Genomic DNA, 18,588 nt, shown 5'->3' with positions numbered 1-18,588 from the left:
TGGGAATGAGGCCCAAGTCAATTCGGAAGAAATTTACATAAGGGTGTGTAGACTTATAATAGTCCCTGTAACAGGATGTCTGTCTATTGTGTAGTTGCTCTTCTGCTTCATCTCTCTCATTCCTTCCTTCCTTCCACTCTTGCTCTGCAACAAACATTTCATTCTGGCAGTGGTCGGACTGTGCCGATGCCCTCCATTGTGCGTGGCAGAAAGGGAGCCTTGTCAAAGCAGCGGTTGTTTACAGACTGCTTAGAATAATAAGAGGGAGGAATTTTACCGAGCTGATTAATCAAGAGGAGACCTTGCACTTGTTTGACGACTCTTCCTGACAGAATTTATGGAGATTTGTTTTGGAAAAGAAGGCAGCTAGCTGATTGGTGTTGAGCCATCACTGTGGCTATGTTTTTATAGGGCACATATGCTAAATCGATGTCTACTATAATTTTATTTTTAAGGATTAAGTCATCATCACTGATAAGGGTTACTCGGGTAAATTATGAATGTAGTTATTAGAAGTTTGAAATAGCAATCACAGCGCTACACCATACTGGACATTCTAGCTGACCGTTTTCTTTTACACATCTCAGTGCACCTGACAATTCTACAGCTGAAAGTAGATTAAATTTTAGACCAACTAGAAGCAAGTCTAAGTTGTGGCGTAGGTAGTGTAATATGATTCGGGGGGGATTTGAACCAGGTGCAGGCAGACAGATTCTAAGCTCAGTGTGGTCATACATTTCATTCATAAATATGACAACTGAATGCATTAAACCTCGCTTACTGTGGAGATCAAGATACTTAAGGTCATTATTCTCTGGGTACAGAATGTCAGAACAACATACAGTATGTGGAATTTTAACAATTTGAAGCTCAGCCTCTGATGTTGTCATGGACAATTAGGTTATCATAAGAGGATAAAGCTGTCCTGTAAAAAAGTTAGACATTTTCCCGCATGCTTACATTGCTGTTCGACTAAGTGATATTTGGTTACACTGATGCCATGCCGATGCTAAAAGGAATCAAAGCTGAGGTAAAAGGAACGTCTAATCTTTTCATCTGACATTTTTATTGAATGCGTCTTGGAGCAACCAAGGGCTCCTCTAAGATCCTGCCAGAGTCATTTAAGGAAATCAGAGTGGGGGCTTTGGGAGCCAGCAGGGGTTCATTAGAACCAGACTGGCCAGACAGACTCCCTCTGCCAGGGAAAGGGAAACAGAGAAATACAGAAGGAGACATAACTAAGGTAGCACAACCAGACAGTGGGCAGAATTGCACTGAAAGATCGTTAGAAGCAGTGAAGTTGGAGAAACTAAGCGAGTGCGGCAGGCTGAGTGTAAGACCGCGCAAGAGCAAAGAAAGGCACAGCAAGACCTGCCATGCCAGTCTACCTTGACAGCTTGACACCAGAAATCAAACTAAGAAATAAAGACAAGTAACGAGATAACCGTTTCTGGGATCACAGCCAGTCAGCCTCTTTACTATCGGCACTTTAAAGCCTTGTTCCTGTCTGGCTATTAATTTAGCGAGAGCTTGAATAGAAACAAAACTTTTGTCTTTCTACCATCTAATTGGGCCATTGTGTTTGGGTTGCTTGATTGTATAATTTAGTAATTTTCTAAAAAGAGAAATTTCAGTGTGATCCATAGTTTTTAGAATTTTAGGCAAATCTAAAAATTGTGCTAGTGTGAATTTGTATTCACTTTAGTATCAAATTTGATAAAATGTAACTTTTCGATTGTAAGTTGGCAAAATGTGGAAATGTTGAAGGGATTTTTTTCAAGGCACTGTTCTTTTCCTTTCCATTACACTTGCTTTACTTCACAAGAAAAGTTTCTTCCCTTTTGAGACCAGCCCTTTGCAATTTGCTACAATGCCTGCCAATTTAATTTGAGGAAAAAAAGCAAGATGATGATTACAATGACCTCAATGACAAAAGTAGGTGAAGTAGAAAAAATATATATTCACTCCGACTCTCTCCAACAGATCAATCGAGCCCCAAGCTTTGGGACGGATCAGAAGATTGATTTTGATGTCAAGAGAGGGGTTTTGCTCAACGCTCTGAAACTACTCAACATAAGGTAATGTTCTCTGACACAGATCCATTTTGCTTCAAGTGCAAAGCTAATTTCTAACTTTATGTTGTGAAGGTTTAGATGTACAAGCTTAATACTGGACACACTGTTCAACTTATACACAAAAAACATTTACAGTCTTTAATTAGTTTTTGGAATGTGTGAATAAACCAAAGTACTTCAGGACAACCCAAAGAAAACATACAAACGCCACACAAAAGGTCCAAGCTGTGATTCAAACATAGAACATGCTAAAAATCGCTAAATTAATTTCCCCAATGGACAATCGAAGAAGTTTCCTTCTATTCCTACTTCTGGTCATGCTCTTGCCCACAAATTGATCATTTGCTCTCGAGGTCTAAAGTCACAAACACACTATTAATTGCATGTGAAATAGATCGAGTAGGGTTAGCTCAAGTGAGGGTTGCAGCGATCCCACAAGACAGAAAAAAAAGCACTTCCTTCCTCAGCTGAACAGGTCCAAACACATGTCTAATCAAAATTTTCTCCAAAGCAAAATAATCTCATGATTTATTTTGGGACTGCAGATTATTTCATGAATTGTTGGAAATGTAAAATGTGGTGGTAGCGATGAACAAGATCTTTACCATTTGACCACATGTTCATGTCCATGCTGACGTAACAGTGGTCTTTGTTCTCACTCGCTCGATCCTGCCTCATATAGTAAAGGCTTCAGTTCCTGCTTGTGGTCCCCAAGTGCTCTCGGAACACCAACTGTATTAATGTGTGATCAATTCCGACCCGGCCGGCCATGGACATTGATAAACCTCTGTCCCCACCCTAACGGCACTCAATATCCAATTCAAAGGGCCAGCGTTTGACTAAAATGAATTGCCCTTTCTTCCAGACAGCAATGGCCTACTTAAATTAGATGTCTGGTCATGCTTATCTTCTATAAGTGGTTTTGTTTACATCTTTGTGGTGTACTTGATTGTGGTGTTCGATGTTTGGCGGTGTTTTTTTTTCTTTCTTGTTACGTCTTCTGAGAACAAATGTTATAACGTAATCCTGAGTGGGCAAATTTAAGAATCGCCATTCAACTGATTACGGCTAGTATAATTATATAATATTATTATATATAATTGTATGATAATAATTAAGTATAATTATTAAAGAAAAAAACAATTTACAAAAATAGAAATTTGTTTAATAATAATGTTTGGCCTATTTTTTTTTATGTTGTGTGACTTGCAAAATATTTTTCGAGCATTCTTTGTTGTGTATTTTTCTTTTTTCAGTTTGTTGTTTTTTGTTTCGTTTATTTGTTTGTTTCATGGACTTAGATATCGCACTTTAAAGTGTTAATTGTTTTATTTATTTTCCCCCCTATTTTCCATGTTTTAAATATGTTCGAAATAAAGATATATCAATCAATCAATCCACTGTGTTGGTGAACAAATACGTCACCTTTTTGAAATCAACATTGGATTGAGTTTGTATTTGTTTGCATTGATGTAGAGCCAGCGATAAGAAACGCAACCTGGCACAGCAAAAAGCCGAGGCCCAGAGGCGACTCTATGGGCATGGTTCCGTAAAGAAACTCTCGGCTGCCTCATCAGACTGGGAGCGACAGCGTCACACCCTGGAGCGAAGGCGAGAAGAGCTTGTAAGTTACAAAAAAAACATGATTTAATTTACATTTATAAGTAGTTGAAAGCTTTTATTTAGCAATCTGAGAATTACATGTTTCATAAGAGTTGCTGGACTACATAGTGTCTCAAAATATGCTTCAATTTCAAAATAATATCCCCGTTCTCCAAGGCATTTTTCTGAGCCTTCTCTTCATGAAAAGAGTCTTGTGGGATCCTTCACAGTAAATAAAATAAATAAACGCCACAGCATCTCTTTGAAGACGTGCTGGCCCACATTGAAGAGGAAAACTGATAGTTCTGAGTTGAATTTTCAATAAGAATCTTTCCTGACACACCTCATATGTTTTTCTCTACATTATTGGCCACATGCTAATATGGAACATCTGCTGTTCAACTGAGGTCAAGCAAATTTTAAAAGCTATTCAAAAATGTTCACAATGCACAAATCCAACTCTAGATTGTTCCATCACCGCGGTGCACCTGTCAGTATGATTTCCAAGGTTTTGTCAGGGACATTATTTAAACACATTTCAATGCACAACCGGTCATTATACACATCAGCTTTCACACACATACACGCACACACAAATAGACTGAAAGCCCAATTTTTCCAAGAGAAGTGTATACCATTCAATTAGATTTCAATCAGGCCGCTTTTCTCATCTATAGCTACTATTACTTCACGCCTCGCACCCTCTTGGATTTGCATTTGAATGTGCCACAACCGTAATCAGTGTGTAGTATGAAAGAGTGTCCTATATTTAAAAAGGGTCGTGTCTGAAGTACGCATTCAGGTGTCGCTCTATTGAATGTACTTTTCCACTTAGTTCTCACTGTTATTGGTGCCAACTATTCCTCCCTTCACTAAAAATACCTATGTGAAGAAAATAGGTGACTTATACTATGAGTCAGAATTGCACCTGAAAGAATCTTTTTGGCTTTCTCCTTTCCCAGAAAGAACGACTGGCGCAGGTCCGCAAGCAGATCTACAGGGAGGCGCACGAAAAACAACATCTGGGCAACTACAGGCAAGGACTTTTCCTCCCATAATATTAATATTTGCTCCATCTGATTTATTACCGTATTTTCCAAACTATAAGTCGCACCAGACTGTAAGGCGCACCTTCAATGAATGGCCCATTTTAAAACTTTGTCCTTATATAAGGCACACTGGACTATAAGGCGCACCATTAATGCATCATGTCAGATTTTTAATCCAAATCAAATCATTCTCCATTTTATCTTTTTTATCTCAACTTCAGACAAAACAGATTACTTTATAATCACAAAATAATGATCCATAGTCTTTTTGATTCATGATTCATAGTCTTCAGCGGGCCACTTGATTGATTTCATGACACAATGCTTCGGGGCAGTTTAAATTTAGGAATTCGGTCCATATATGAGGCGCACCGGACTATAAGGCGCACTGTCGGCTTTTGAGAAAATTTTAGGTTTTTAGGTGCACCTTATAGTCCGTAAAATACGGTAGATTACTCAAAAAAAAATAAAAAATCATGCTGCACCAGAGCGACCAATCAGAAACGGTAATGCACACATTGACACAAGAATTATACTGCATTTGTACAAGTTAACTTGATGTAAATTGGCAAAGAAAGTACGACATTAACAGCAAGTTTCTTTGCTTTGCAACATGAAATAGGACGCAATGTAGGCTTTACTTTCTTGCTGCAATTCATCCATTCTCCCCCGCACCTGCATTGTATTCTCCGCTAACTCGGTGAGACCTTGGAAGACAATGTGCAAGCTCTAAAGAGCTACCGCACAGATAGATCAGATCCACCTCTCAACATGACTCAAAAACAAGTTATGATGTACATACGGCTTAGGACCTTGTAAAGCATTTCTGCTTCTGTGTCTTTCTGTCACATGGGCTGTTCAGTTAGCAACATTTTCACATGAGCTAAACGAAAGCTTGAGTTTGTTTTTTTGATAATGATGTTTGATGGTCTTTAACTTCCAGCAATATTGGTTTCAATGAAATGTTGCTAAATATTTTGAAGCTTAAAATCTGGACTCCTCATACTTTATTTATACTTATTTTATTTGTGCTCTCCCCAGATCAACGTTTTTTTTTTTTTTAATATCCTTTTCACACAGAGCTGTAAAAAATGTATATTGTGCCAGAACTGATACTGTGATCTTAAAAACAAAATAATTTCTGCTGAAGTAATTTTGTCTGAATTTACTCAAAAATCATTATCTGATGTGGCACGCACACATTAGCTCCAAGTTGAAGTTCCAACATTTATTTATAAGCTTTTTTCTTACTTTTTGGTTTATGCTTCTAAATTTGTTTAATACACCGGATGAATGGACAGAAATTCACAACACAACAATTTAAATAATGTCTAAAAGAGGAGATCAACTTTTTTTGTGTGTGGTATTTGTCATCTTTTGCAGGAAATTTAAGATATTTATCAACAGACAATTGAAGATAATTTGCAATTTGAGAGATTTTTGTGTATTCGAACAGTGTCCTGGTACAAAATTGGAGTTGCACTATGGGGGCTTCAAATTTAGAGGTTTACTTACAAACTGTGACAATCAAGGCATCCTTGTTTTTAAATCATGGCCCCTCCTGCATCGCTCATGGAGATACATTTCCAAAAAATATTATATTAAATGTCTGTGTTCTTGTATTTATGACCAGCTCCAGTTGACACATATGGACACTAGCCATGCTTGTTCAATCATTAGCTTTTGATTTGATGGCTAAACTGATGATTTCGGACACATTGTGAGATGCAGTCCCAGGATAAGCAGGCTGTGGTTTATACATTCTCTCTAATCCCCGCAGGCCTAACAAAAACTCTTAGCGCTGTTAGTTTAGTCTTGAGGGTTTGGCGCCCGTCACAGTGAAGATATGCGAATAAGAGTGACTGACATTTATACCGTTCCTTATCTAGAGGTTTCCACTTGTTTGCTTTTTTGTGCTACTCACATTTCTTCAGCTTCTTCATTTGTTTACATTGTATTATTGAAATGAATTTGTTTTCCACTTCTTGTGGCTCTTTTCTTTCCGTCTCACCTGATGTATTATAACCTGAGAGTCCTATGGTCGTACTCCATCGTTTTTTATAAGCCCCCGCAAGCCTCTCCTGTCATCTTTGTTGTTCCCCCTTCTTTCCCCACATCTCCTTTGTGAACTGCTCAGAATTTCAGAAGTTGTTTCTTTTTCAGTTTTCACCTTTCTTTCTCCCCTGCATTGATGACCCTTCTTTCTCCCTTTTGCTGCACTCCACCCTCACTATCCGTGCTCTTCTCTGTCTTTGTGTATGTGTCTCTGTGGCCAACAGACGTATTTACCCCCCAGATGACAAGCTGCTGTTGGAGAAGTATGAAAGCCTGCTCTCTTCCGCCTTTCAGACCTTCCTCGCTGGGCGAGCTGCCTCGCTTCAGAAGGAAATGAATAATCCTCTGAAACAAATGAAGGCACGTATCTTGGTGGCTGACTGACTGTCAAATGCGTGCTCTCACACATAGACACACACAGACACACACACACACTACGCAAACAGCAATTGCACAAGCAAACATGCAATTTTGTTAGGGTTCTGAAAAAGTCATCTGCAAGTAATGTCAAAATTGTGGTTTTTCCTTTGCCCTTTTTTTAGCTGACACTTTTTCAATTCACTCCATCCCCATGCAGTAAGCTTTTAAAGTCAGGGAGACACAATTTGGGTTCCATATATCATGATTCCCTTTCTTCCCGTTTCCTCCTTTTTGTATGTTAGTGAAAAGGCTTCAAAGTTGATAACTAATAGTTAACGGTGGGAGTGAATGGTGAAAAGCATTTGTCTGACAGTTGGACTGACACCACACAAAGTAATCTGAAAGGACTTGACAGAGATGTCATGTGCAACTATTGCAGCTTTTGTTGAGACATCCACCTCTTGCTCGTCACATTTTGTGTTTTACAATGGTATTGTGTTTGAAGGCGGAATCTCAGCAGATTCAGGTTTTGTTTTTTTTGTTCAGATGCCAATCAAGAGCAAGCAGAGGAAACGTGCACTTTTAGTCAACACACAGAGATGCGATCTTGTTCAAAGTGTGAAAGGATGGAGACGAGTCGAGAAGAACAAATGAGGCTCTGCAGTCAGATAACAGTGTCACAATGTGACAACAAGGCCGTGCTATAAGGAGGGACATCTTGAGAAATGTGAATTTTAGAAGGTTATAGTCAGAAAAAATGATATCTGATCTTGATGCAAATATTCAGCACATCACTTAATTAATTGTTTTGCTAGATCACTTTTTGTCTTTTTCCGAATCTTTTTTTTTTTTGGTTTGTGTTGTTTCAGAAGCCCATCATACGTAAGGTGATTGTGCCAATATTCATGATCAGAATATTACACCTTAAAAAAATATTTTTGTCGTCATAAAGTTTTCCTTACCATCGTACCATTTTTGGCCAATACCGATTGGAGTGATGGATTACAATTTTGAAGTGAAAGTATTAAAATCACAGTAGCTCAAATGTTTTTTTTAAAAACATATTTTTATTATATTTTGATATAATTTAGAAGAAGAAACAACACAGCATTTCCCCAAGGTAACAATTTAGTGGCCATAAGCACACCATAACACAGAAACAGAAAGGTTATATTACATTATTTGAAAAATTCCCTTAAAATCCTGACATGACATATGTTATATACTGCAGAAGCCACAACTTGACTGGCTGGAATACAACCGCCAGCAGTAATCCAAGTTTTATTATAGTGGAAATAAATGGAGAAATTAATGTCCTGTGTCAATGTGGAGGCCAGATTGTGGAAGGCAGAGAATGTCACGGTAGAAGCGGCCAAGAACAGATATAAAATACTGCTCTTTCAACAAACCTCAACAAGCAAAAAAGTTTGCTCCAAACAGAATTGAATTGCACACTTGCTCTTTTGGTGTAAGAATTGGATGCAGGATAATAAATTATTTTTGTTATCCCACTAACACACAAACCATTTTGATCTGCGAATGGCCATCTATGAAAGAAAATATTATTTAAATTAATTTTAGATTGCGCAGGTGGACACAATATTGTGGCCAGTGTTTTATGTTTGTAATAAAAACTGCTAAATATTGTAGAATATTATCCCATATTTGGCTTGCAGCATTTTGTTTCACCATTTTGTTCACCCATTATCGTTCCTCTGTGGAATAATACTGGCAATAATTACCTGAAATCTGTATTTTAGATTTTGAAGTGTGTACACTGTACCCAAACAGTCACAGTTTATTGGGTGTATATGGATCCAAATGATGCCCGTGAGAAAAAAAACATAATAATTAGAGAAAACACACAAGTTTCTCACACACACACACACACACACACACACACCTACACAAAACAGAAACCTGAAGTCTTTTCAACAGACCTGAAAGTGCATTTTAAATTTGACGTCTTTCAATCTTTATTTGAGTGGCAAATGAGATCATTTCATGCTCTTAACTGTGAAATAACATCACAACCACCTTTGCAAAGGCAAAAGGCCGAGTATACCCATGAGGGTTGTGAACCACTTTTTTAAAAGTTAATCTTTATCAGAATAATCATAGCGCGCTAAATGTCCCTAAGGCCTCTTTTCCTCTACAATGCCAATGTGGTGATTATACTGTATCCACTTTATTTTAAATGTTTCCTAGATCCTTTATGTTTTTTCTTGTGCATACGAATTAAGATTATTCCTTTATTTATCATCTATCTGATGGTTTTTTTTTGTGTGTGTCGGCATACAGGAAGAGGACATCTTGGATCTGCTGGAGCAGTGCGAACTGGATGACGAGAAGCTGATGGGCAAATCCTCAAGGCAACGTGGCCCTAAGGTGCTTTAGCGAGAGAAGGAGATGTACAAACTGGGAAAGACGAGGGAGAATAGAGGCCACTTGCCTCCAGGGACCCCAAGTAAAAGTACAACGATGGGGAGTTGGGGATAGTAGGCAGGTGCGTGGATCTAATGCCCGCAGCGGATGTGATTCCGAGTACTGTGTTAGGCTCAAGAGGAAAGAATTGGAGTAGCCCAAAGAAAGGACCCGAGTGCCTCGAGGGGACAGCTGTCAGACCGCCTCTTTTTCTCGCCACACTATCTTTCTATCGCCCTCTTTCTCTGTCACATGCCCCTCCACGCCCCCCAGATTTCCCTTGACAGCACATTACTCCCTCCATCACCTTGCTTCCCTCACCTCCTTTCAACATACACCCCCCCCACCCAAACTCGTTTCCCTTCCTCGCACATCTACATCCATTCCCCACTTGAGGACTAAATTGGCTGGAACACTCATTCGACAGGGCAGTTCAGTGACGCATTAGCTAGAATAAGGACTTGTTTAGACACAATCACTGTTGTCCAAGTTCATTTGGATGGCATCACTTTCGCTGGTGCCGAACGTGCGGAGGGGAACATTCAGAGCCGGGGAAAGAAAGAGATGTGACGGGTAAATTTACTCCGTGGGGTGTCGTGCTAACACGCCATCTGGTGAAAATTGAACCAAAAGCTAGAATAGAGAGTGAGAAATAGTGATTGGAGACAAGATTTTTGAGAAGGAAGGACACAAAACAGAAAGGATGTGAAGTTTCATTTTCACTTGCTTGTATAAGACTTTTTCCAAGTTTGGATGTGACTCCACCACAACTTCATCATTCCTGCATCTCTCCTCTTTCTCTTGCTTTCATTGATCTGTTTTTCTAGGGTTACATCAACCTGACAAGCCATATGGTCTTTTTCATAGCTTCATCCGCTTCCAAGGGCATCACAAATCCATCTGGAAATAATTGAAAGCCGCTGTTCATAAGTCCAGACACTGTTGAGAAATCCCAGTCATATCAGGCCAAGCTTTGCAAAGGCCATTGTCATCTAGAAGGCTTCGACTTTTTTAGACGTATTACCTGAACACATGTTGCTTTTTTAATGCAGATGGTGATACGCTAAATAGCTTCGGGTTTTTAAAGCGCAGTCCAGTCGCACTTAATTCTCTGTGGGCCCTCCTCCTAATTTCTCTCTCTATTAACCTGATGCTCTTATCTTCCCCTTTATTGTCTCCTCGTGAGCTTAATCTCTTACCGTCTTCATCCTCCTCCATCAATCACCCACACAACTAGCCTTCGGTGACTGTGTAAGCCCTCCTGATCACATCCTGCCCATTAGTTTGGTTGGTATGGCAGCGTTGACATGCTAATAGTAATACTCTAACAAATGTAGACATGCTTTATTAATCAATTTGTCACCGTTCAGGATGGTAGATAGACATGATTTGATCAATGTCTCTTTTTTTTGTTAAAGTTTGTGCAGAATTTATTTAGTTTAGCTAGTGGCAGATGGGACTTTGAAGGCTTCTTGTATATTGGGTGAGCTATAGAAATTTACAATCAATTTCTAGTTCTTTAGTCTTCATTTCTCATTTTGGGAAATGGAGTTGCTCTGAATTCAGTCAAAATATCGTAAAGTTTTGTGAGATTTATTGAGGTAGCTTTCCATCATTAACGACCGGGATTTAAACTCTGGATTTTTCTGTGACTTTATTTTCCTTGAAAATTCTATCAAATTCCATTGGGGAGTTGCATTGTTTCTAAACTGTTACAAATGCATATTTATGCACTACATTATTATTTTTATGTATTTTTTACTACAACTCATGTCTAAACGTGTTCATCCCTGCCAGCCCTTGACCACCATGCCAGAGTGCAGCCAGACATCACGCCGTCAACGACCAGACTATCTGGCTGACTTCACCAGTGGTAGCAGCGCTGAGAACTCTTGCTCATCCTCAGACGAAGAGGAGGAAGAGAGGAGAAAAGCAGACGGGGGAAGTAGAAGTGGAGAAAAGAGGGAGAAAAAAGTCTCTTACGACCTCGGGAGCAAGGAGAAGAACTTGGCTGAACGCTCAGGTAAAGTTGTTTTTGGGGCATATTTTTGATATATGTACCGTATATGCCTCAATAACATCTAAACTTTCATTCATTTCAAGTAAAGACAGCACCTTTCATCACTGTCCATGTGACGACCTTGCTGGATAGAACAAAAAACACCCAAGTAGGGGTAAAAGAGGATCCTTACATGAGCTCACTCTGTTTGCAATGAAATAATGGACAAAGCTGTGAAACATTTGGACTGTGACTGAGTTTGTGAGTGGATGTGTGTACAGAGCAAGACAGCAACCCTGCCAAGACCCACTCCACACCAAGCCATCAAAGAGCTGGATGACTAAGCCTCATAATGCTCTCATTTGGCATTCAAAGCAGGGATTCTTCAGCAGCCACACATTCATAAACACGTGATGCAGACACACATAGTAAATATATCGCCAAGATGCAAATACGCTGACGACAAGAGCAACTGGAGGAGTTTCATGAGTGATGAAGAGTCAGCATATGCTTTGACATATGTAGTCTGTGAAATGCTTAATAACATGGACATATTTATACTAAGAAATTGCATTTTGCCACTCCTAAAAAGGTCAGTCCTTGTCAAGGCATCGTATTTTTTTGCCCAAACTGTCCAATTAGTAGTAGACCGTGCTGTTTATATAAGTAAGGAAAAGAAGAGTAAGTGGTTGGGGAGCTGACAGCCCATGTGACTAAATGACAATTTATATAATTTATATTCTACAAGTCTCCTTTCTTTCTGGTCTTTATAGGTCGGATGCATTGGAAACCAACAGTCAAGCCTATCAAAACCAATCTGGCACCTTCAGTTTCTCCGACTCACTCCGGCCCAATCAGACGCTCCATCTCCTGTCCTCGGTCCATTGCTTCTCTATCGTCGCCCAATGAACTGCGGGTTCTGTCTACTCGGGTCTCCCCTAACGTCCCTGTTATCACGACCCTCGTTCGGCCGAGTTCCGCCACACTACGCTCGCATTCGCTAAGCCGCAGTGGTTCTGCCCATCGTGTGCCTCATAGTAACAGCCTGGGCACTATCCACTCTCACATTGTAAGCTCACAAACACACAACAAATCAAATATAAAAAATTGATTAATGCTAAAAATGAACAGTGGGTGACAAAACAAGAAAAGTTTGGAATAGCTGGCACTTATGGCAAAGATGATTACCATGTAAAATGCTATTATCAGTTACATGATATAGAGACAGTTATTTTATTCTAAAAAAAATCTTCTTGGATGTTTTTAGGGTGATCCACTAATTAACCTAAGGAATAAAGAACAAGAGGCGGAGCTTATACGGCAAACACTGACTGCGCTCACTGCAATGAGGATCCGATTTCCTGGAAAAACAGAGGAGGAGGCAGAGGCCGTTCTGGATGAGGTAAGTGGGCCACATCTACTTGTATATTTTCACGTGTACAACTGTAACAATTACTTATGGCCGAAGGGAAGATGCACAGGATGTACGAGTAAATGTCAAGTTGAAGTGCAACATCTTGACTGAAACTTGTTAATAGACCTTCCCGTCATTTATTTTTTACAGCAATGTTGCAAAAATTGTGCTACTATATATTTACAGTTTAAATCATACCATGATATTTGCAACAGGGTTCTGGTCCTATTTATATTTGTGTTAAGGAACAAAATGAAAACAAGTGTCCAGCGGGACAAATGTGAGATCCACTTTTTTCTGCTAGAGACCCTTCTGTGAAGCCATCATGGCCTAACTTGGTGGAACCTCTCCCTTCCCCGCACAATAGAATTTCCTCTCTTGGCTAGCTTCTCATCATCTTTCACAGGACCCCAATGACATATTTGTAGCCCCTCGCTATTTTCTGCTGCTCCATTCAACATCTTTGGCAACATCTCAGGGTTAATCCATTGTAACTTCTGAAACATGCTGCTATGACAATTAATGTAGTCAAACTTTTTGCTCCTGCATAAACTTGTAATCATTTTTATTCCTATATTGGAGGTTGTAAGAAATAAAAGCATAGAAGCATTGAGTCGAGACACAATCGTGCATACACACACTTTTTGTCACCTATTCAAGGCAGAGTTTCACCTTGAATTTCCATGTGAAGCAACGGCACCTCAGTCCAATGAATATGCCCGTGAGTCTGATGAAAGCACCCATCTGTCTAATTTTCTGACTCAGACGCTTTTAAAAGCCATGGCTGTCCTCAGAACCAGCTGTCCGCTCAGCACCAAAGTCCCCATAGTGCTCAAAAGACATACGGACGTCGAACTCTCTTTAACCCCGACTAGCAGAATAGCCGCAAAACAATTCATAAATGGAAGCAATAATAAAATTTAAAAAATCACCCACTCTTAATTGTCGCTATCAGGGTCAAACTGTAGGGTCAATAATGCTTTGTTTCCTTGGTAAGCTTTGGTTAGCAGGCCGGGAGATACTAAGTATGCAGTGAGTTAATATCAGTGATTGTTTGTTATAATTACCAATTTTATTATTAATGTCTTGTTGTATTAATTTCATAACTCCAAAACTCGAAACCTGTTTTAATGAGACATTGTGGATTTTTTTCCACTCTGACATGTACCCACAAAGTTTGTGATGGCAAACAACCACCTTACAACTGAACTGACTAAAAACTGGAACATTTGAAAAAAGTGTCTCCAAGTATAGAGTATTTTTTAATTGCCACTGTTGAATGATGTTCAAACCAGAGATGTTCAGTCTGGACATGCGCGAGTACATCACAAACAAACAAACAAACAAACAAACAAAGAAACAGACAGACAGACAGACAGACAGACAGACAGACAGACAAACAAACACTGTGTATTCTAAGGATGTATTTGCTTTTGTGCAACTTCTCCAGGAAAGTGTAGATTTACTCCACTATTCTGCATCCAGTATCCCCGATTACATCAAATTCTATGAATTCACAAAATGAAGGTTATTCAAGTATGTTAACCAGAGAGAAATAACACAAAATACAGTAGTACTATAACCACACAGCAGTAAATGCCCATACAATGTCCTCACAATGATAGAAAAAATGTGTGTGTGTGCATGTGTGTTTGTGAAATGGGAATGTCAGACAATTAGCACGACACCTGTAATGTTAACAAACCCTAATGAGAGAAACGGAGGCAGATGAGCATCCACGCCCGTAAGTTCCCCCTCAGGAAAGAATACATCTTCAGTTAAAATGAAAACAGTCTTTGGCATTTGATATCTGTTATGTTTTCAAGTGAGAAGCATATTGCACTCATAATGTCAGCAGCATGTTAGACTAATGGCCTCCTTTATCACAAGCTCAAAATTTGCTTTTTTTGTAGCAGTGGAAACCACTGAAAGGTGCACTACATCAAGTGTGTTTTTTATGTTTTAATTGAGGGTAATTTGTGTACATATTATCATAACTGTGACAAATGAGGATGCAGCTCAACAGAAAAGACGCAAACAGTTCACAATGGGAGGAAAAGCAGAGCAAGCAAATATACTGTGTTCTATAAATACTTAAAGAATACAACCGAGCATGCGTATTTAAACATGAAATGTATTTCAGTTTATTATCAGTAGATACAGATTTTCTCACATGAGCTTCAGTTAATTATCAAGCTGCAAAACTGCAGAATTTAAATTACATTTGATTGATTTTTAAATATAATTAATGATCTGTCATTTTTTTAACATTTTTGTTTTTCTTTTAATTGTGTATGCTATTTTATGTTTGTACGGCGACCTTGAGTGCCTTGAAAGGCGCCTTATAAATAAAATGTATTATTATTATTATAATCTTTTTAATGTTTTGTCCACAGATCCTTGACAACTGGAAATACCATAAACCAAAGGTAGCCTCCTACTGGCTTGTAAAATTGGACTCCACAAAACAACGGAAGGTAAGCAAACATAATCAATCCAGGCAACAAAGATGCTTGATGATTCTTTATGAATGATTATTGGACTGAAGGTAATCAAAGGTTGAAAGAGTGAAAGGTTGTTTCTACACTCAGGTCCAAAATCATTGCACACCTTCAAGGTACACGGATGTGCTTTTAACAGTATTTATTTTATATTTACATCATGAAACTTGCATTTACAATCATCTGAGGGGATGAAAACCTAGGCAAGCTCAGGCTCATTACCTCGCCATTAAGGGATTCAGGAATGGAAACAGGATGTAAACAAACTAGAAGAGGGGGCAACTTTTGAAATGACACCCTGTAAGCATGCCCCTAATGATGCCATCTCTCAGCCGCCGCCTTCTCCCCTACTGTGCTCGGCTTTGCGGTGACGCTGATGTTTGATTTGGAGTGGAGCAGCCTAATGAGAAGCAGGCAGAGGTCAGGAATGAAGCGCCCACCGCTCTGCCATCTGATTACCATACCAAAACATGTCTGCGCGTGCGTGTGTGTGTACTCATCTATCAGTTTGTCTGACAGCCTGTAAGCATGTCTGGCTCGCGTCGTGTTGCTGAAGGGAAATCTTCTCTCATCGTGTCCCAAACACACATGCATGCGCGTAGAATCTGACAGGCGCGTCAGTAATGAGGAGCAAGGAATCAAAAGTCCAAAAAGCCACACTGCTCTGTGATAGGATTTGGAGAAAAAAAAAAGGAAGAAAGCCAGAGGACAAGAAAAGGTGTACATTGGAAGGGAAGATGGAAGGGTGGACCGAGCGCCTCACATTTTGACACATTCTGTCAAGGATTGACGTGGTTCTAGCAATTAGTTCTGGCCATTGTTCGCCACTACTTCGCTGTACTTTTTCTCCATTAACCCCCACACACCACAAATATGTACTGTGTATATTCTATATCTCTCACCTTAAACATACAACTTAAGGACTGATTGTTCAACTCTGTTTTAACTAGTGTCTCCAATAGGTTTTTATGAAAAAATATTTTACCATTGTTTTTTCCACACAGGTTTTGGACATTGTGAGGACCAATGTGCGCTCAGCACTACAGCGGATCTGGAAAGAGCCAGATTTGGAAAGCCTTCACTTGTACCGCCTCTTTAATCGTGTCTTCAATCGACTACTCTGGAGTCATGGCCAAGGGCTTTGGAACTGCTTCTCCAATTCTGGGTAAGTGCGCCGGGCCAGTACAGAGGTACCGATTGTCTTATTTTGTGTTTTGAGTTATGAGCTGTCACCGAGTCTTTTGTTCCAGGTTACGGGCAAACATTTGACTGATGAGAAAGTTTTTTTTTTTTTTTCCAATCATGATCTCTCTTCTGCCTTTCCTGGTTGCAATTTGACAAATAGCAAACAACTCAACTCAAACTTAATGGACAGGATTGAGTCGAAACACAAATCTGGGGAAGGTTACGGAAAAATGTATGCGCCTTTGAAGGTTCCACTGAGCACACCATCAACTATACAAATGAAAGAAGTTACTAACACCACAACTCTTTCTGTTGCCCATCTAAACTGAGGAATCAGTGGAGAAGGTTGTTACTGTTGAATAGGTTGGAAACCAGTGTGGGATTGACTGGAGCTGTCCTAAATTAGTTCAGGTCCTACTTGGAGTTATTTTGTAACCATTGGAAGTTTTGAATCTAATCGAATGGCAATGACGTGGGGTCCCACCGGGTCAGTCCTTGGACCGCTTTTGTCCAGTATGTATATGTTACTTTGGATTCAAATGCTTCAGAACCCCAATGTTGGTTATCATGGCTGAACGGATGACACCCGATACACAGCTATATTTATGCTTTATTATGCTCAAGCTTTATTTACGGCAGCATCAGTCGATTTTTTTCCAACTTGTTTATGGAACAACACAAGCTGGCAGAAGGTGAGTGACAAATCTCAGCAAACCCAACTGTATTCCTTTAAAAAAAAAAAAAACTTCTGGCAATGAAACAAACATAAAACTCTGTGGAGATGGAGTGCAAATTAAGGGCTATGGCTTGGGAGACTTTCACAGGTGAGAGTAAAAAAAAATAATCCAATGTTTTATGTGGAAACAGAGTGATTGATTGCTTTTTACTTCCTTTGCTCAAGCTTATCGGGAGCTTTGATGGTCTACTGAAATGTTTTTCTTAAAAGATATTTATATCATCTTTGTTGCTTTGACATAGCGTAGAGTCACTGCAAGGACAACACACAGGTTCATACCCTTTGTGTGTGAAGTGGGAAAACGAGATGTGCACAGATATAGTAGACGCAGTAGAGGTTTGCCTTCATGTTAGCTTTTCTAAACAACATGCTGATCTCACAACCCATTTCTTGTGAAAAATGAAATGGAGAATTCTCAAGATGTATTTACTTTGACAGTTGGTGCACAAATAGTGTAACTTGGGGTATGTTTACAAATATTGTTGTAAAACATGGTTTTCTCCAAGTTCTAGAACAACTTCATATACAGATAATAAAGACTTCAGTTAATAAATAAACGCCATATTGTTTATTCCGGTAATTATTTTCCACTTTTTGCAGAAGCTTTTTTCACATTTTCCCCCGTCCTTCATAGGGAACACATAGTGATTGTTTCTGAAGACATTCTTTTGTCTATTTGTTTCACAGACTCCTCTAGATATTCTAGCCGCCTCAGGAAACAAAAAATCATAACTCCACCAGAGTAGCCCATGTCACAGATTTTGCAAGACCGAGGAAGGTAGCAAGCAAATTCAATACCCTGACTGTATCACTAGGAGTGAGACATCATAAAAAAAAGGGTCAAAAGACATTTTTCCCCTCAGCGGCCCACAAGGATTAGCTTAGCCTCAGCTACCACCACCAGCTGCTTCTCATAGAGCTTTTGTGTGATCACAGCATGTTTTGCTTGATCCAGCTAGCTTACGTGCATATTGTCTTTGCAGCATCTCCAAACAGTAGGTCATGGTCCCGACATGGTTGGACTCGCCAGGGGGTCCTGGTGTCACGTAGCTACAGTAAAGAAGAGCACCACAAAAGCCTGTTCCAAATCCAAGTGCAACCCCTCCACCCTGCTCTTCTTCTGTTGTTTGATACTTTATCTAAGGGACTTAGCAACATTCAAACAGGCCAGCTGCATTGTGGGCGATG

General features: G+C 39.5%; 2 protein-coding genes across 7 annotated transcripts in view; one reads left to right on the top strand and one right to left on the bottom strand.

The window, feature by feature from the left end:
- Window positions 1-18,588, top strand: part of ttll7 (tubulin tyrosine ligase-like family, member 7) — a 45,947-nt gene that overhangs the window by 20,540 nt on the left and 6,819 nt on the right. For 2 of the 3 annotated variants that reach the window (XM_088394835.1, XM_088394833.1), the window contains exons 10-19: window positions 1,984-2,078; window positions 3,552-3,699; window positions 4,640-4,713; window positions 7,006-7,141; window positions 9,443-9,529; window positions 11,363-11,588; window positions 12,338-12,633; window positions 12,832-12,966; window positions 15,375-15,455; window positions 16,484-16,644. In XM_088394835.1, coding sequence (XP_088250961.1) covers window positions 1,984-2,078; window positions 3,552-3,699; window positions 4,640-4,713; window positions 7,006-7,141; window positions 9,443-9,529; window positions 11,363-11,588; window positions 12,338-12,633; window positions 12,832-12,966; window positions 15,375-15,455; window positions 16,484-16,644 — 1,439 coding nt within the window. Of the gene's footprint in view, window positions 1-1,983; window positions 2,079-3,551; window positions 3,700-4,639; window positions 4,714-7,005; window positions 7,146-9,442; window positions 9,530-11,362; window positions 11,589-12,337; window positions 12,634-12,831; window positions 12,967-15,374; window positions 15,456-16,483; window positions 16,645-18,588 lie in introns of all 3 variants that reach the window. The other variant, XM_088394834.1, reaches the window with a different exon arrangement.
- Window positions 6,001-18,588, bottom strand: part of LOC148388364 (uncharacterized) — a 125,659-nt gene continuing 113,071 nt past the window's right edge. The window contains exon 4 of one of the 4 annotated variants that reach the window (XR_015862236.1): window positions 6,001-7,126. The gene's annotated coding sequence lies outside the window, so the exon portion shown is untranslated. Of the gene's footprint in view, window positions 7,127-10,127; window positions 10,466-15,834; window positions 15,880-18,588 lie in introns of those variants that run through there. The other 3 variants (XR_015862241.1, XR_015862233.1, XR_015862239.1) reach the window with 3 other exon arrangements.

Source organism: Syngnathus floridae, chromosome 13 (assembly GCF_059516105.1).
Source record: "Syngnathus floridae isolate MCC-2025c chromosome 13, RoL_Sflo_1.0, whole genome shotgun sequence".
Classification (NCBI taxonomy): domain Eukaryota; kingdom Metazoa; phylum Chordata; class Actinopteri; order Syngnathiformes; family Syngnathidae; genus Syngnathus; species Syngnathus floridae.
Note: the sequence above shows the minus strand (reverse complement) of the source record. Positions and strands in the feature narration are given on the sequence as shown.